This window comes from Odocoileus virginianus, chromosome 31 (assembly GCF_023699985.2).
Source record: "Odocoileus virginianus isolate 20LAN1187 ecotype Illinois chromosome 31, Ovbor_1.2, whole genome shotgun sequence".
Lineage (NCBI taxonomy): Eukaryota > Metazoa > Chordata > Mammalia > Artiodactyla > Cervidae > Odocoileus > Odocoileus virginianus.
In genome coordinates, this window is record NC_069704.1 from 13,268,536 (window position 1) to 13,288,624 (window position 20,089).

Here is a 20,089-nt window from a genome sequence, read left to right on the forward strand (position 1 = left end):
GTCTTCTCCAGAACCACAATTTGAAAGCATCAGTTCTTCAGCACTCAGTCTTCTTTGTGGTACAACCCTCACATCCTTACATGGCTACTGGAAAAACCATAGCTTTGACTAGATGGACCTTTGTTGGCAAAGTAATGTCTCTGCTTTTTAATATGCTGTCTAGATTGGTCATAGCTTTTCTTCCAGTGCCAGACATAGTTCTGAGCACTTCGTGTATACTTCCTCAGTTAATTCTCACAAAAACTTTATAAGGGAGCCACTGCCCTGTTGCACAGATGAGGAAACATGTGCAGAACAATTTAATGTCCCATCTGTGGCCTTGCCACTAGGGTGTGGTGGACCTGGGAAGTGTGGCTCCAGCATCTGTCATCTGCATCTTTGTTTTTTTAATCTTAATTTTCTGTGGTGGTTATACCTTTCCTGAAGCATTGAGAACAAAGTAGCCTAGTTGCTTAACTAGGAAGCAAAAAAGGGAAGAATAATGAAAACACTGGTTTTATAAAAAAGAAATATTATCATGTCATACCAGCTCTGTACTTTAAAGCATTCTTTTTATTTTAAAATTTTCAGGAATTATAAATTAAAAAATACCAAATAAAAGTCATATCATACATCCAGTAAGACATCATCACTTCATTTACATTTTGGTGGTATCCCTACCACCTTTTTGCTAATAATGGATAAAAAGTAGTTTCTTTCAACAAAAATTCCATCACACTCCATATACTCTTTTTTTTTTTTTTTAATGTGGGGGAAAATGTGTTCTTAATCGTTACACTTTTCCTCCTCTTATATTTGGAGAAAAACTTGGGATGATCTGGACCTCACCATGGGAAGGAAGGCAAAATCTTATCTTTGCAGCCGGGGGCGCAGCTGGCCCCTGGTAGAGGAAGGTCTGAAATGACTGTGGTGTGAGATGGCCTATTACTGGGGATTATGGTTCCTGATAGAGCCAAGGCTGGTCCCAGGTTCTCATATCCTGCTGAGAACACTGGGTCTTCAGGTGTGTGCCCAGCCTTCGTCTCACTTAATCCTTATCTGGTCCACACCACTCAGCAGTGCAGTGCCGTCATCCTCATTTGGCGGAGGGGATGGCTGAGCCCAGCACGTTGCATTTGCTCTTTCTCTGCCACCTCATTTTGCTTCTCAGGTCACCTTAGTACCAGGCAGAATGACTTGGGCATATCATCAGAGCCAGAGAGCTGAAGCCTTGTGGGGGTTTGTTGGAGGGAGAGGTCGATTTCCATCTGGGGGGAGCTTTGGGGGATGTAGTTGCTGGGGTGATTTTGACTCTGGACAGAGGACTGACCAGCCTCATTGAGGAGGACGTGAGGGAGATGCGTCTGGGAAGCAGAATGCAGCTCAGGAGGGGATGAAGCAGAGTGATTGATGAGAAGGGAGCTGAGACCACTGGACGCTCGGAGTTTGGCTCAGGGCTGGTTGAAGGTGGACAGTCATGAGGCTGTTAGCTGTATTGTGGATCCAAACTAGTGTGGTGTTGGGCCTGGACAGAGGGGCAGATGCAGTGGAGTTCGAGGACATGGAATCCAGTGACTGGTGGCTGGATCTAGGAGTAGGGTTGATGGGAAGCTGGTTGGCAGGGTTGATAACCTGGGGTTGGAATGGTGATGTGGAGAGAGGCCTTAATACTGTGCTGGCTGGGTCCTTGGTGGTTTTTTTAAAGTTTGCAAATGTAGTATTTATTTATTTATTTATTTTGCATTTTATTTCTTTAAGAGGACCTCCAAATGGTATAAACTTCCAGATGCCATAAAGCCTGGATTCACTCCAGGCTGTGTTTTAGTCGAGGCCAGTGTGAGGGCCCAGTAGGATCAGACACCTGGAGAGGAGTGTGGTAAGGCTTTTAACGCAGCTCACATCTGCCGGGCCACTGGGAGGCTGAGACAGAGAGACGCAGATGGTGCCCGCGGTAGGCTGGGGGAAGCTTGTTCCCGGCCAGGCTCCGGGCCCTGTCAGCCCGCGCAGCCCCCGAGCACGGGCGTCAGGGCTCCTGCCACCATGGTGCCCAGGAGCAGGGTGGCGGCCCGAGCACTCGCCCTTCTGCTCTGTCGCCTCCCAATCCTGGGCGGCCTGACATCTTCAAGGAAGAGTGAAGAATAAGAAACACGGGTGTTTATTGAGAGCCTGATCTATGCACAGAACCATGCCGGGGGCCAGGTGGATACAAGACTGAGTCAAGATTGCATCTTTCCTCAAGCAGCTGCCCGTTTAGTGGGAAGATGCGTCTTTGGGGTTTGCAGAGAACACTGCAGCTTTACCTGAATATTCACTTGGAAAGGCTGAAACTGAAGCTCCAATACGTTGGCCACCTGATGCGAAGCGCCGACTCATTGGAAAAGACCCTGATGCTGGGAAAGATTGAAGGCAGGAGGAGAAGGGGACAACAGAGGATGAGATGGTTGGATGGCATCACTGACTCAATGGACATGAGTTTGAGCAAACTCTGAGAGACAGTAAAGGACAGGGAAGCCTGGTGTGCTGCAGTCCATGGGGTCGCAAAGAGTGGGACGCAACTGAGCAACAAACCCACTTGTACCCAGTTTTCTTGCTTAAGAAGGAAGAGCCAGGGCAAGAGACGGGGGAAAAAAACAGTGGTCAGCCTTGCTTCTCAGAGGTCACCACAGGTCAGAGCTCTGGGGTGGTGGTTATCACACATTTAAGGTGCAGAAACCAGTATCTGGAACACGGGACCCAGGCAAGAAAGCAGGATTTGAGTAATTCATTGAAAATCACAGCTCTGAATCCCAGTGCAGGTTATCTTTATCTCAAATGTTTATCTCAGAGCTTTATAGTTTATCCACATAAGATAGCGTGAGAAAGGTGATAAAGACATGTCTATACAGTGTGGCCCAAAGTGAATTTTAAAACCCATCTTCACAGGCATTATGCTGAGGGAAATAAGCCTTGTACAAGAGTACCTTCTGGATGATTCCATTTCTGTGTCACTCCAAAACTGGCAAAACTAATCTGGAGAAGAATCAATTCAGAATGGGTGTTGCTTCCTAGGGAGTGAGGATGGCCAGAAATTGACCCAGGAGGGGCACCCAGGATCTGGGGAGACAGAATGTGCGGAATGGTACCGGGGCATGGGTTGCACAGATGTTTCCATCTGTCAAAATGTGGTAACACAGTAGTTTCCCTCTGTCAAGATGGAGCAGCTCAGATTTGCACATTTAAATGTAAGCAAATGTACCACCACCATCCGTGCAAAAAAAGTGTGCAAAAATTAATGGAGGGAAGGGGGAGGAAAGAGTAAAGAGGACACTGAATGTTGATCCTTGTTAAACCTGAGTGACAGGTGTTTACTCTTCTGTTTATTTCACATGTTTTGGGGCGTGTGTGTGCTGAGGCACTTCAGTCATGTCCAACTCTTTGTGACCCCATGGACTGTAGGCTGCCAGGCTCCTCTGTCCATGGGATTCTCCAGGCAGGAATACTGGAGTGGGTTGCCATGCCCTTCTCCAGGGGATCTTTCCTACCCAGGGATCAAACCTGCCTCTTTTACATCTTGGGCATTGGCAAGCAGGTTCTTTACCACTAACACCACCTGGGAAGCTCACGTGTATTGATAAGGACCCTGAAAAAGGGTTTTAAAAGTCGGGGCACACTAGGTAATCTTTGTTGATTCCTCCCCCTTCCAGGAATCCGGCCCATTTGGCGTCCTCTGGGGCAAATGCCAGTCTCGTGGGCACGGGATTTGGTCCCAGTCGCCCTGGCTGTGGGTCTCCAGGCACGCTCTCCTTCTGCCTTGTTGGTGGCTGTGAACTTTGGCTTCCTCCCCCTGGCACCTGCCACCTCCCCTGTCCTTTTGTCCCCTGTCCATTTGCTCGGGGGAACAGACCCTCCCCTTTGTGACTTTGACCTTCCCACTCCACCCACACTTGGGGCTTCTTATCTGGGGCTCCTCCCTTGGCGAGTCCTTCTCAGCCGTGAGTGAATCCACCAAGGCACGTTCACTTGGGCCTCATTTCTCTTCCACTTAGGGCTGCAAGGCCCACCGGTGTGCCTTTGCTCAGCCTTCAAGATCGTGGATTGGAGGGGCCCGGGCCCCACGCGGCTGTAGCGGAATACAGACCCTGCACTTCGTTTGCATCTAGAGCTGCAAGATGGGCGCAGCCAGCCTGCAGCCCCTGTGGGAGGGAGGGAGAGAGGGGGATTGGGAGACACGCTCGGGACTTCCAGGAGCTGGGAACCGTTCTGTCTTTTGACCTGGGCGGTGGCTGCCTAGTCATGGTCACTTCTGATCACTCCTAGCGTTGTACACATGTGACCTGTGCGGTTTTGTCTGCGTGTGTCATGCTCCAATTAAAAAGTAGACTAAAGGTCTGTACAAGGCTTTAAAAAATTTCCACATTTCACATAAAGGAGTTTCGATTTTGTAGCTTGCTTGAGCAACTGGAAAGTCTGATGGCACGGTCTGACTTCTCACAGAGCAGCGGTTGACGAGATCTGTGTGGTGACTGCCCCCAGTTCACTTGTGAGCACTGTCCCGCAGGAACCTGCTGGCGTGGCTGGCACCTGCATGAGCCCGTACAGATTTTCCTCCTGCCCCTATCGTAACTCCCTAGGTCCCTGAGAAGGTATAAGGGTTGAGGTTTAATGCCTGGTTTAGAGACAGTCTTGGAGAAAAATCTTTTGACACAGATTTGAAGTCCTCGGTCACTGAGGTCTTCTCTTGCGTGTGAAATCATCCTAGGTGAATTAGTTCTGGTTGAGCTGGGAGATGTTGGGGTTAGCTATGACCAATCCATAGCAGATGGATGAGAGATGATGAGGAGTGGCTATATTTGTGTGTGTGTGTGTGTTTAGTCACTAAGTCATGTCAGATTCTTTGTGACCCCCATGGACTGTAGCCCACCAGGCTCCTCTGTCCTTGGGATTCTCCAGGCAAGAATTCTGGATTGGATTGCCATGCTCTTCTCCAGGGGATCTGCCTGACCCAGGGATTGAACCCAAGTCTCTTACATTGCAGGCGGCTTCTTTACCACTGAGCCACCAGGGAATACCTCTGTATTTGTGCCTAGGTGTTCTGTAGATAATTTCCTATTTGTGTCTTCTACTTTAAAGTAACATTCCATAATACTACATACTTTTTTTTAATAGTTCATACTTTTTTTTTTTTACCACGTTTGATATTCATTATTTATTGCTTTTAAAAATGCATCTGTGATTGGAACATTTTTCCTAGTTCATGGGTAAGGAGAGGCTCACTTTCTGTGTGGTGAACTTGCAGCCAAGAGTCTTCTCACCACAGCTCACACTAAACACAGACCACTCACCTCATAATAATCTTGACAATGCCACCCCTGCAAATCCAGACCCAGGGAGTGCCCGTAGGCATCACGCCCTCCATTTCTTCTTCTGAATGTGTCATTCTCTGCCTTCTTCTTCCAGGAGACTTTTTTAAGATTACTGACTCATCAAAGGAAAAAGAGAGAGAGAAGAATGAAAAATCAAAGGCCACCTGTAACAAGACAGCTTTATTTTATACCCCTCTATCAGGGACATGGATGATGGTGCCTCAGTTGTAGTTTTATGACCCTAACAGTCACGCTCACCAGAGACAAGGTTAAGAGTTTTATGTGCTTTTCCACTCATTAACCTGTTTTGAACATCTTCCATGAGCACTGAGCTGAGTAAATTAAGCCCTGGAATTCTGTGCCTCAGTTGGTGTGATCACTGAAAGTGCTAAAGTGGTGGTCGCTGAGTTGCGTCCCACTTTTTGTGACCCCATGGACTGCAGCACGCCAGGCTTCCCTGTCCCTCACCAGCTTCTGGAGCTTGCTCGAGCCAGATTGAAAATTGGTCCTAACTTGAATCTCCCTGGATTGCTCGGCTTGGGCTGCCGTAAACAAAGCACCATGGTCTCGGTGGCTTGAACAATAGAAATTCATCTCTTCGTGGTTCTAGAGGCTGGAAGTCTCCAGAATCAAGAATCAAGGTGCCGGCAGTCAGGCCTCTCTCCTTACCTTGTGGACGGCCACTGTCTTGCTGCCCCATCTCCTCCTGTCTTCCGGTGGTATTTCTGTATGCAGCCTCGGTGTCTGTGTGTGTGACCCCTGTTTATAAGGACAGTCAGATAGGATAGGGTACGTGCTAATGAACTCATTTTAACTTAATTACCTCTTCTCCAGTTACAGCCACGTTGGGAAGCATTGGAGGGTTAAGGCTTCAACATACGAATCTGGGGGGGACATAGTTCGTCTTCTGATACTCCCCAGTCACTCCACCTTGTAAAGCTCATCTTCCACAAGTTGATAGGCCACCTAGAATGAAGCCTGCCTCCACGGACCTGCCCTATGGGTGAACCCTGGGGCCAAGCCCAGTTAAATTCATCATTTCGTTTCTTGCCATCCTCAAACATTCCTGCCAGGTAAGACATTTCTGACACCGGTCTCAGCCTAAGCTGAGGACCAGGGCTGGGACTCAGATCCCTGCCACGCTGATCCCAGAGTCCATGCTGTCAGCCGCTGCATCATGGGGTGTGTTGCGACACCCAGAACTTTCAGCGCGGTAAAGGGCTCCAAGGAGAGAAGGGGGGCGGTTGTTACAGGACCCAGTAATTGAGGGAAGGATGCGAAGGTAGCATCGACCTGCCTCACTCTGCAAATTTAGTTGTGTTCCTAAGTTGCAGGATCGGTGGGGGCAGTCGTCCACCCAAAATTAGTTCTTTCTGTTCATGTTTCTTGGCTGGGTTTCCTGGGAATTCATTGCATATTTATTTATGTGGAGTTATTTGCTTTTAGAATCACATGGATGGGGAATCTGCAATCTGGCTGCAAAAAGTGATTTGGCAATTTATTTTCAGGGCTGCCCTTCTTCCAGCAGCTTGTTTCAGACTCAACCTCTGGCACAAAGGCATCCATCATTTTAATTGCATGTTACTGTTTGGCCAGGCACAAATTTGTTTCATTTTCTTTTCCTTTCTCCTGTGGTTTCTTTCTTCTCCCCACCCCCCCTTTACTGATCCACCATTTTAAAAAGCCAAAAATATTTGCCCAGACCAGTCACTTTTTATAGCCAAGAAGCTTTTAACACTGAAATTTTTGGTATTGCCTATTTGATCTCTAACCTTTCCATAGCAGAAATGCTAGGCTGGTTTTTTTTTGTTTCCTATTCAGGTAACATAATGCATTTGTCTCAAGATAGTTCTGAGAAAGAAAATTGTATTGGTCTCAGGGTCAGAAGGCTAGTGTTCTATTCTTGGCTTTGCACTGGCTGCCTGGCAACATGACCTATGTCTGGCCTCGTTTTTCCCCATCTGTAAAATGAGGAACTTGAATGTGTTGATTTCTGAGCCGTCTCTGTGTCTTATTTGGTAACTTGGATGCCTACATAGTAGGGCCTGTGTGGGACCCTGGTCACGTGGCCAGACACCTTCCAACCCTCTTCTACTTTGCAGTTTGTGAAGTTTTCATTAAGTTTTTATTATGGAAAATTTCAAATATACAAGCTGAGACAATAGTATGATGAAACTGTCTTGTATATAGCACCCATATTTTATTATTTCTCTGGAGTATTTTCAAGCAACTCTGAGACAACTTTGTATCATTTAGCCTGTTAATACCTAAATGGGTGTCTCTCTCTCTTTCTACATGTCTACCATCTGTTACCACACTTAACGAAACGAACAATGATTCTTCAATGTTGTCTGATACCAAGTCCTTGTTTACTTTTCCTCCAGCATCTCAAAAACCTTTTTGTGATTGGTGGTTGGCATGTTTGAATCAGGAGCCAAGTACAGACAACACATTGCATTTGGTAAATAATGTCTTTTAAGTCTCTTTGAATCTCTAACAGTCCTCTCCCCCATCTACAGTGCAATTTATTGAGTTCTTAATACAGTGTTGGTGAAGGCAGCTTCAATCATTCCAGCCCTTGATTTTAATATCTTTTTCCTAAACAGTTAGTGACCTTCAAAGAGTAGTTTTTCAGTTTGTTTACCCCCCTTTTTTTTCTAGACTCAATATATTTATTCTAATTCTTTGTCTCCAAGCAGATGGTACCTGAGTTAACATCACAGTAAGGATTCCTAAGAAAGAGTTTTTAAAGTTATGGAAAAATTTTTTGCATACTAAATCTTTCATGTACCCACACATGCCACGCACACATGTTATATCTGTGTATTTGCATGGTTTTCTTTCTGATTATCTAATTACATAACAAATTCCCCAGTGCTCAGTGGTTTAAAGCATCCCCGTTTATCGTAATTCATGGATTCTGTTGGTCAAGAGCCCATTGAAGTGGGGCCAGGCTGAGATTTTCTTTTGCACCTTGTATCATGGACCAGGTCACCCAGGAGGACTTAGTTGCAAGATTGACTAGTGTGGTGGTTTGCGGTGGCTGCACTCACATGTCTGGCACCTTGGCAGGGATGCCTGGAGGCTGGACTCAGCTGGGACAGTTGACAGGAACATCTGTTCACGGCCTTTTCCGCGTGCTAGTCTTAGGGTAGATGGATATTTTACATGGTAGTTGGCTTTTCCCACGGAACAAGTGCCCTAGAGAACTGTTACTCACCTTGGAAATGACAAAATATCACTAATATCATATTCTATTTGGTTGTAGCAGCACCAAGCTCTTCCAAATGCAAGGGAAAGGAGAAAAACTTGACAGCCCTGTTTGTAAGTTCCACCAGTTTAAAAAGATCAATGTGAAAATTAGCACAATAGGTACTTGCCACCTGGGACCTTTCAAGTCCCCGATGTACTTGGTTCTCTTTTGATGTAAGGTGGAGGGCACTAAGCTGACCTGCCTTAGAGGTCATTCAGGGCAGTCTCCTGCCCCCGATCCAATTCTCTAGAGCTTTGTGTGGACTCAGTTGGGCCAAGAGCATTGTGACTGGTTCATGACTCACCTTGCTTAATAATAATGGTGAGGAGAGTCTCCCAATCCAGAGTTCTAAGAGTAATTTGTCCAGTGGACCTTGGTGTTAGGAGGTTGTCTGATATTTTTGTCCCTGTCAGTTGAGGATCACGTATTAGGTGTGTGCTCAGTTGCTAAGTCATGTCTGACTCTTGGTGACCCCACGGACTGTAGCCCACCAGGCTCCTCTGTCCGTGGGATTCTCCAGGCAAGAATACTGGAGTGGGTTGCCATGTGCTCCTCCAGGGGATCTTCCTGACCCAGGGATTGAACCCTGTCTCCTGTATTGGCAGGTGGATTCTTTACCACTGAGCCAGCAGGGAAGCCTGGGCCTGATAGTCCAGTTCAGTTGCTCAGTCGTGTCTGACTCTTTGTGACCCCATGGACTGCATCATGCCAGGCCTCCCTGTCCATCACCAACTCCCGGAGTTTACTCAAACTCATGTCCATTGAGTTGGTGATGCCATCCAACCATTGCATCCTCTGTCGTCCCCCTTTCCTCTCATCTTCAGTCTTTCCCAGCATCAGGGTCTTTTCAGATGAGTCAGCTCTTTGCATCAGGTGGCCAAAGTATTGGAGTTTCAGCTTCAACATCAGTCCTTCCAATGAACATTCAGGAGTAATTTCCTTTAGGATAGACTGGTTGGTTCTCCTTGCAGTCCAAGGGACTCTCAAGAGGCCTGATAGTAGTTACCCCCAAATTAAAGAGTATTCAACCTGTGCTGTTTTAGGGTTTTTTACTGAGAGGGGGAGGTGTAATATTTGAAGTGTCAGGTGAAACCAATTTTCAGGGCTGCCAGAATCAAGTAATTTTGGTGTCCAGGCTTTATTCAGTGCTTTGAGAGTAAAGGTGAAGGTCTCTCTCCAGCTGATCACTGAGTCACATGTGGTAGGCATGCTTGGAAGCAGCGATAGGGAGGCAGAAACTGAGGTCATCAGAAGGTGTTAGGTATTCCACGCTGATTGCAAGAAGGTTCGTAGGATCATGGATGTTGGGGCCATTTAATTCTCACAGCAGAAACAAATGAGAGCTTTGACTGTCCGCCCAAAGATGGCTTATCAGCCTGGAACAGAGGCTGATCGACAGATAATAAGGGAGCATAGTCTCAGTGTTTTAGATTGATCGCTCCATCTCTGGAAGCTATTGTGGCGGTGCTCTGTGCAGGAACCGTTAATCCTACCGTCTACCCGCCCAGGCCTCGTGTCCCATGTGGAGAGCCCTGCACCCCTGGTTGGAAGAGAACCCCATCCACACTGCCTCCTTTCACTGACTGGCACACCAAAACAACACTTTCTTCTCAGACTGTTCTCACTTCCTTGTTGACCAAAATTAAGGGCAGTGGTTTCTTCCTCCGATTTCTAAGAGATGGTTAGCCAGGCAGGTCAGGAAATTAGTAACACGTACTCTGTTTTACCAAAATTGAATTTCCAGGAGTTGCCCAGATTCTTGGTGTCCTCCACAGACAGTACCTTGGCTTCTGGGTTAGTGGGTGAGTGAATCAACTACTTTCCATTCTGCCCCGACTTCCCTGCCTCCAAACAGAATGGGAATTGCCCCCCACGTCCCACCAGGAAGCCTGCTGGTGTTTGACCTTGTGGCCCTGTCTCCCACTGTAGCCAAGACCGCGCACAAAGCATGCTTTCTGCAGCCGTGTGTTGAATTGGGCTTAAGAAATATTTCTCCTTTGCTACCTGGACACGTTGCATGTGTTTGGAGCCAGAGAGGTGAATGAGCCAACTGGAGAAGTAGTGGGATGAGATGGCAGGAACTCTCTCCTAGGAATCCAGAAGGCTGGGTTCTGATTCTTGGTCTGCCACTTGTGAGCAATAGGAACTTGCTGATCATGTTGATCTCTCTGAGGCTCAGGCTCTTTCTCTGTAAACTGGGGTCATGGAACCGTGGCAAACATGGAAGCCTTCTTCAACTGGGAGGTGGAATTTATAAGCTGGACAGCCTGGCCTTCAATCCAGCAGATTAGAGATGCTCTGCATTGTCTTTGCATCAGTAGATTTCAGTTCTGAGTCACCAGATCTTGCTGATGGCTGAGCTGCTATTTCTCACTTAGAATGAAATTTCAAGGTAACTTTATTTGGTAATTTCAGATATTTGTGTTTACGACATCCTGGTTTGAACAGTATATATTTCTTTCTTCTTCTTTTTTTTTTTTAACAGTGTATATTTCTTTGTGATGACTTAGTAGTGATGGCAGTGGGACCATAGATCCCTAGCCCCTCTGTGTACACATGCAGTTTCAGAGAAAAGTAGCAAGTTATCAAGTTTTGGGGTAAGGGTAGGAAGTAGTAACTAACCATGAAATTAGCACTTCCTAAAGGCAGTTGAAAGATGCCTTGAGGCAGGTACCTTCTGGGAACCAATGGCCCGGAAGACCACTGATGAGAACAGTTAGAGTTCTGAGAGCTGTTTAAACAAGGGGTGGTTAAGAAAGGAAGGAGTTGATCTCTAAGAACTAACATGGGTTTACTCAAAATCCCAAAGCCAGGCTAGCCTGTTTTCCTTTCAATGGGATTACTAGATCATGTATTTGTTCAGTTCAGTTGCTCAGTCGTGTCCGACTCTGCGATCCCATGGACTGCAGCACGTCAGGCTTCCTTGCCCATCACCAACTCCCGGAGCTTGCTCAAACTCATGTTCATAGAGTTGTTGATGACATCCAACCATCTCATCCTCTGTCATCCCCTTCTCCTGCTTTTAATCTTTCCCAGCATCAAGGTCTTTTTCAGTGAGTCAGTTCTTTGCATCAGGTGGACAGAGTATTGGAGTTTCAGCTTCTGCATCAGTCCTTCCAATGAATATTCAGGACTGATTTCCTTTAGGATTGACTGGTTTGATCTCCTTGCAGTCCAAGGGACTCTCAAGAGTTTTCTCCAACACCACAGTTCGAAAGCATCCATTCTTTGGTGCTCAACTTTCTATATAGTCCAACTCTCACATCCATACATGACTACTGGAAAAACCATAGCTTTGACTAGATGGACCTTTGTCGGTATTTGTTCAGCATTTGGCAAAAAAACACTTTGTGTTATTCCTGTGGACATGTGAGAGAAATAAGGTTTGGATGAAAGTGATAGTAATTCCTTTGTGTGTATAGGACACTGCAGTTGACACCGGATGCTTGTTTGCTTTCTTTTTTATTAATGCAGTGACTTAGCAGGGTGGATAGGGTAGAGGAGAGCACCCATTTTTCAGATAGAGAAGCTGGGACTCGGCATGGGGGTTGCCTGAAGTCAAGTCATATTGCTAGAAAAGAAATCGAGCTGATTTTCCAACCCAACATTTTGGCCTCTTAAGGGTCCCAGGGTGTGATTCCACCTTGGTACAACTGTGTGTGTTTATAACCAGTTTGAGGCCACCATCAGATGGCCACCTTCATACTTAGAGCTAAAGAAAGACTCTAGCCCTACTCCCACCCTCTCCTCCACCTCCACCCTCTGTCCCTTTCTGCTTATCAAGATTCCGTATGTTATAAAACGTAAGATCGGTAAGTGATAAATGGAGTGATAACCTGGGACCACTCGGGGAACTCTTGCTGTGGCCCACAGATGAGGTGATGTGGCCTGAGCCGTAATGGAGAGGAAAGAGAGAGCCTTCGGAAGATGGGTGCAGAAGGACTTGCCCTCTGATGAATGTGGAGCCGGTGGATGGAGGGGAGAGAGCCTCGTGTGCCTCCAAGGCCCCTGAAATCCTTCCCCTGCCCAGATGGCATGCTTTCCACCACCTAGGATGTGCACGCTTGACTGGCACTCTCACACACAGCTTATTTCCTCCTTTCAAACCTACCTGGGATACACAGCATTGGATGCCATGGAGACTAATGAGATTTGGATGGCTGGCCTTCTATCTTCTTTGTTCTTCAGGACCACTGTTGACTTATTACGTTGCATGTGGGTCAGGCTGCAGTGAGATGTTGCCCGTTGCATCTTATCTGAGACGGTCAGGCTGGTTCATTTATCTGCGGGACAGTTAAGACATCAGCTGTCCAGCAGTCTTCCTTATCGGGACCTTGGCTGGGAACCAGCAGATAGACTAAGTCAGAACCTCTGACTGGCCAGCAAAGGTGTCACAATGTCCATACCTTTCCCTGCTGGCTGCCTGCCTGACCCTGTCTTTAGCTGGCAATCCGGTACTCTTATTTTACATGGTTTTAAAGTGCATGGTTATTTTTAGCTCCTGTCAGATCAGAAAGAGCTGCTACAGAGAGACACTGTCTCCAAACCACTAGTTGCTGGTCCTTGTGAAAAGTGATGTGTTGAGATGGGAGGCAGAAAAACTAGGTGATGTGGATGGAAGAACTCAAGGGTAGAGCTCTCTAGATCCTGCTGTGTTTGGGAGCAACTCTCCATACGTGTCTTGTAGTTGGATTTCAAGATGGTGATCAGAACTTTGAAAGGTTTCTGTGACCCATGGGCTCGGGTCTTAAGCTTTTTAGGCTGACTTCGTTCCCCAAGAAGAGTTTGTTCTTCTGTAGTTTCCTGTAGCTGCTCCTTCCAGACTATGTGACCCTGGTGTACCCCATTGCATGGAAGAGTGACTGGCATTTGATGAGCAGTTGATAAACATGTGTTGAATGAGCAAGTGAATGAATTCATCACAGAAAGGGCGACTTAGTTAACGATGAGGCAACAGGATCAGCTTCTAGTCTTGTCACGTTAACTGATCTCCTTGTGTAATCACTTGATAGCACTTCATGTAGTAGCCACAAAATCATGTTTAGGTAAATGGCCTTGGAAGTACTGCACAGTTCCCTAGATACTTGTTCATGGGAAACTTAATTTGAAAAGATTTTAATGAGTATATTGTCATTTTTAGGTCTGCTGCTTGGGAAATATCAGTCTGTTTTTTGTGCTTTAGCATGGCCCCTCCATAAGACCCATTTCATGGCCCTAGACCCTACACATCCCCCATCCATCCATCCATCTTGTCCATCCATCCTCTCTGGGAGGAGTGAGAGATGGCTGATTGAAGTTCAGCCCCCTGGGACCCCTGTTTCAAGGACCTTTCTATTCATTCCAGCCCTCACAATTTCATCAGACTATTTTTAGACTCAGTAAGGGCCACTGGGAATTCCCTCTTCCAGCAGAAGAGACCAAAGAGTGTACTTGTTCGGGAGGTGAGTGGGGGAAGTGTTTATAGGTGAGTAAAAATGGTACATACTACCCTCCAGACTCTGCTGTCTGCCACCTCCATGTCCAGCCCAAGTGAGGGTCTACCAGTAGGAGGAGCCCATCTTACATTGGCAGAGGGACCCACTACCCCTAGAAAGGTTATTTTCCCAGCCACCACCTTGAGCTCCTTCTAAATTAAGAGCCATTTTAGAAAGACATCAGAAAAATAAAATTTGGAATGACCTAGACAAAGACATTGCCTAACCCCCCTCATTTTACATTTGTGGAACTGTGCTTTTTTGAATTCAGACCCTGGGAGTGTTAAAATTATGTACCTGGATGGTAAACCCTTAACCCCAAGACCCAGGTGGGGAGTAGGTTGGATTTGGGGTCAGTTGAGTTTTGGTGGCCCTGTATATTCAGGGGACCATGGCCAGGCCTGATTAGCAGCCATGGGGGGAAGTTGAGGGTGGCCATATGGATTGGGGGAGATTATGAATTGCTTTAAGGTTGCAATTAGTGGTGCATCTGGGACTAGAAGTCTCTTGCTTCCTCGCAGTCCAGTTGTTTCTGCCATATCCTGCTGCTAAAGCTTTACTCTGACTAGTTCTTTCCCGCTAGGAAACCCGCTAATGAAGCCTTGGCACCGTGCTAATAGGTGTTGCATGGGGCCAGTAGCACTGGATAGTAATTGGAAAAAATACCTGCAGAGAATGGATTGTTATAGGCAAGGAGGAAGAGTGCCAGAATTGTGATTTTTTTTTTTTTTTACTTTGTATTTGTTGCCTAACAACTGCCAAAAGATCAGTGTTAAAGAAAACTTGGGAAATAAACCATCCATCGTGTCTCCATGCTATCGCAACTGTTGTAATTTTTGCCACTCTCCTGTTTTTATCAAGTAGTCCATGTGCAGTAAATACATAGATTTATGTAGCTGGAATCACAGTTTTCTGTTCCCTTGTGCTCTGTTTATTGAACATTCGTCATAAGGATTTTGCATAGTTCTGTCTAATCGTCATCATTCTCTTTTGTAACAGCCAAATAGTATTCTTACATGCTGGTGGGCCCCAGTACTATGTTCTGCAATTGGAATTTTGATTGTTTCTCCTTTTTGCCCGCCCCCAATCCCGCCCTATTTCTCCACTAGATTCATTTACAGAGAATGTCATTGCATGTTGAGCCTCCTGGAATCTTATGTTGAATTGTTGCTTTCAGAGGAGTATTTCCAGGAAGGAAGGAGACTTTAATTCATTGATGAAATTTTTATTTTATTTTTTTAAAATTTTTTGTTATTGTTGTTATTTATATAACACAAATAGAGACGTACAAAGGAAACAAAGGTACAGTTTAATGAACTACTAGAAAGTAGACAGACACCCTGGTACCATCACCCACATCAAAAGCTGGAACCCTGCCAGCCAGCCGGAAGTCCACGGTTGTTGCCTCCTCCCAGCCCCATGCCCCACCCCAAGAGCAACACCTACCCTGACTTTATTGTAATCACTTCTTTACTGTCTTTCTAAGATTGCTCACCCAAGTGTGCATCCTTGGATACTGCAAGTTAAGCTTGGCTGTTTACACATATCTTTTAAATCTCTTTCAATCTGTACGTGTCGTCTCTATCTCTTCTCTCCCCTATATTCTGTTTGTTGAGGAAACTGGGTCATTCGTCCTGAGGAGTTTCTAGAATTTCCCACAGGCTGGATCTTGCCAGTTGTGGTTCTTTGTAGTTTAGAACATTCCTCTGCATTTCCTACAGTTGGATCTAGTGGTTTAACCACTCCCCAGGTAGATTTCTTTTTTGTTTTTTCCTGTGGAAGGAGGTGTGGGGGAGCAAGATTATACCTTGGGTGGTAGGATGTTTTTCACCTGGTTATCTGTCTCCTGTTGCAATGTTAGTAGCTACTGGCATACAATACTTAGAGCCTGCCATTCATTAGAAGCAACAAAATTGTGCTATCACAGTTTTGTTATTCTTTCTTCATTTATTTGCTGGAATACTAAAGAAAAACTCTGGCTCTCTGCTATTTTTAGTAGTTTATTTATAGAGATTCACATACCATACATTCACCTATCTGAAACATACGAATTTAGTGGGTTTTAGTATATTCATAGAGTTGCACATCTATGACCATGGTCAATTTTAGAACACTTCATTAACCAATCCCCCCAAATCCTGTTCATCTTTGCTGTCACCCCATACACCTGGCAGTCCTAAGCAGTTACTAATTATCAATCTAATTTCTGTCTCTAGACTTAATGTTCTGGACATCTCAAATAATATGTGGTCACTTGTAAGTTATAACCAGGTTCTTTCACTTAGTATAATGTTTCCAGAGTCCATCAGTGTTGTAGCATGTATCAGAACTTTATTCCTTTTTATGACCAAATAATATTTCATTGTATGGATATGCTACATTTTGTTTATCCATTCATTAATTGATAGACATTCAGGTTACTTCCACTTTGGGGCTATTATGAATAATGCTGCTGTGAACATTTTTGTACCAGTTTCTGTGCGAGCATAATGTTTTCATTTTTCCTTGGATATTTACCTAGAAGTGGAATTGCTGGGTCAAATGGTAACTCTGTGTTTAACTGTTTAAGAAGTTGCCAGGCTTCTTTTCTGAATTAGCTACACAATTTGACATTCCCATCAGCAGTATAAGAGGGTTCCAATTTTTCCAACATTGATTATCTGTCTTTTTTTATTATAGCCTTCCGAATGGGTGTGAAGTGTCTAATTGTGGTTGTGATTTGCACTTCCCTGATGACTAATGATGTTGAGCATCTTTTGATATGCCTGTTGGCTATTCATCTCTCTTAGGTGAACTATCTCTCTATCTCTATATCTGTGTGTGTGCTGTGTCACTCAGTCAGGTCTGATTCTTTGAGACCCCCTTGTAGCCCGCCAGACTCCTCTGTCCATGGGGTTCTGCAGGCGAGAATACTGGAGTGGATTGCCATTTCCTTCTCCAGGGGATCGTCCCAATCCAGGGGCCGAACCCCCATCTCCAGCTTCTGGAGATGGAGAAACTGTAGGCAGCTTCTTTACCACTGTGCCACCCGGGAAACCCTCATCTCTATATATCCTTGACCTGTGTTTAAATTGAGTATTTGTCTCTTTATTATTGAGTTGTAATAATTCTTTATGTGTTCTAGAGAAGTCCCTTATCAGAAGTATGCTTTGTAAGATTTTCTTCCACTCTGGGTTGTCTTTTTTACTTTCTTGATATCTCGATGTTCTTTGAAGCATAAAGTTTACATTTTGATGATGCCCAGTTTGTTTTCTCTTTTGTTGCTTGCGCCTCTGGTGTCTTACCTAAGAAAGTTCTGCCTAATCCAAGGTCATGAAGATTTGCGTGTGTGTTTTATTCTGAGTTTTATAGTTTTAACTCTTACATTTAGGTCTTTGATTCATTTTCAGTTAATTTTTGTATATGCTGTCATCTACTCTTTGGTTTGTCTTTCCTGGTGGCTCAGTGGAAAGGAATCTGCCTGCAATGCAGGAGATGAGGGTTTGATTCCTGGGTCGGGAAGAACCCCTGGAGAAGGAAATGGCAGCCCATTCCAGTATTCTTGACTGGGAAATCCCATGGAGAAGGGAGCCTGGCAGGCTGCAGTCCACGGGGTTGCAAAAGAGTGGGACGCGTCTTAGTGACTAAACAACAGCAACTCTTTGGTTTCCTAGTGCTCCAGCTAAAGGCAGGATCAATGCTTGGCTTTTTTTTTTCTATTTACTAACCATTTATCATAATAAGGTGTTGGTTCCCTAATCATCCTATAAAGTAGTAGTTTGGTGGAATTTTCTTGTCATCATGTATGCTTTAGATTTAATCAAGAGTTTGTATTATAATAAAAAATAATTGCATTTAAACAAATTTATGTACTCTGACACATATGTGTATGGTAAAGAGAGAAAAGTGATTTTGTTGTTTGGGTTTTTTTTTTTTAATCTTGTTTCTTATCTACTGTCACCTCCTAAAATTTCATCTACCCTTTATCTTCCAGAAACATGCCAAAGGCCAAGATTTGTTTGATCAGATTGTGTATCACTTAGACCTGGTGGAAACAGATTACTTTGGCCTCCAGTTCCTCGACTCTGCCCAGGTTCCGGTAAGTATTCCTTTGATCCCTTACACGATGGACTGGGTAATCACAGGTCTGCGATTACTAGAAATTGATAGAGAAAGACAGGAGTAAAACTGCATTACTGTTGCGGTGAAGAGCCTTGGGATGGAGGTGCTGGCTGACCCCACCCCCGAGGTGTCCAGTATCTTGTTGCACGTGGGGATGTGCTAGGGAGACATTTCCAAGCACGAGGATGCAGTGTAGGCACATCTCTAGAGTAGGTAGAAAGAAATCTCATTATAAGAATTCTTCTGGGGATGCTGTGTGTATTTTTAACTAGCAGAAGAGGCTGTGCCACCCTCTTCTCATGGACTCTTGCCAGGTGTAGAGAGCAGGTGCTGGGAGCACAGCTGAATCGCAGCCAGGCTTAGTGGACTCTGGGGCCGGGTGGCCGAGCAGGTCTTGGCATCTCTCGAGAGCCATCTTGCAGGCTCCAGGAGCTTGTGTTTGGTCAGCAAAGACTTCCCTCACTTTGCCTGAGACAGAACTGTCCACAGTGGAGGTGCCTGAGTAAGTGAACTCAACACAGCTCAGAACCACTCTTTTATTTATTTTTATTTCTTTATCTATTTTATAACTGACCTACAATCCTATGTTAGTTCCTATTACACAAGATGGTAGTTTGATATTTCTGTACATTTGTAAATGATCACCACAATAAGCCTATTTACAACCTGTTGCCACACAAAAATATTATATAGTTACTGACTATATTCTGCTTGCTGTACATTTCAGACTTGTGACTCATTTATTTTGCAACTACTGGATGTTTGTACTTCTTAATCACCTTCACCTATTTTTTTCTCCTTCCTTCCCTCCTGGCAACCACCTGTTTGTCCTCTGTATCTATAATTCTGTTTCTATTTTGTATTGTTTGTTCATTTGTTTCTTAGACTCCACACATAAGTGATATCATACCATATTTGTCTTTCACTGTCTGATTGATTTCACTTAGCATAATACCCTCTAGATCCATTCATGTTGTCACAAATGGCAAGATGTCATTATTTTTTATGGCTGAGTAGTATTCTGACGTGTATGTTTAGATACCACATCTTCTTGATTCATTCATCTATTGATGGGCACTTGGGTTGCTTGCATATCTTAGCTATTATAAATAATAGTGCAATGAGCGTAAGAGCACATACATCTTTTCTCATTAGTGTTTTTGTTTTCTCTGGATAAATATACAGGAGTGGAAGTGCTCGATCATACAGTAGTTCTGTTTTTAATTTTTTGAGGACTCTCCATCCTCTTTTCCATAGTGGCTGCATCAGTTTACATTCCCACCAATAAACAGTGAACGAGGGGTCCCTATTCTCCACATCCTCGCCAATACTTGTTCTTGTTGTGTTTTTGATAATAGCCATTCTGACAGGTGTGAGGTGATGGGTCCCTCATTGTGGTTTAGATTTGCATTTTCCTGATAGTGATGTTGATCATCTTTTCATGTTTTCTGTTGGCGATCTGTGTGTCTTCTTTGGAAAAATGTCTATTCAGATTTTCTACCCATTTCTAAATAGGATCGTGTGGATATTTTTGATGTTGAGTTGTAGGAGATCTTCTTGTATTTTGGACATTAATCCCTTATCAGATATGTCGCTTGCAAAGATCTTATCCCATTCAGTAGGTGGTGTTTTTATTTTGCTGATAGTTATCTTTACGGTGTAAAAGCTTTTTAGTTTGCTATAGTTGCATTTATTTGTTTTTACTTTTGTTTCCCTTGCCTAAGGAGACATATTAAAAAAATACTACTAGGATTATTGTCGAAGAGCATACTACCTATGTTTTCTTCTGGAAGTTTTATGATTTCAGGTCTGATATTTAAGTCTTTAATCCATTTTGAATTTATTTTTGTATGTAGTATGAGATAGAAGTTGTTTGATTCTTCTACCTATAGCTGTACAGATCTCCCAACACCATTTATTGAAGAGGCTGTCTTTGCTAC

The 20,089-nt window shown here is 44.6% G+C and overlaps 1 protein-coding gene across 8 annotated transcripts in view; it reads left to right on the plus strand.

The window, feature by feature from the left end:
- Positions 1–20,089, plus strand: part of EPB41L4B (erythrocyte membrane protein band 4.1 like 4B) — a 135,313-nt gene that overhangs the window by 17,662 nt on the left and 97,562 nt on the right. For all 8 annotated transcript variants that reach the window (XM_070459325.1, XM_070459328.1, XM_070459329.1 and 5 more), the window contains exon 2: positions 18,022–18,126. In XM_070459325.1, the coding sequence (XP_070315426.1) occupies positions 18,022–18,126 (105 nt within the window). The remainder of the gene's footprint in view (positions 1–18,021; positions 18,127–20,089) is intronic.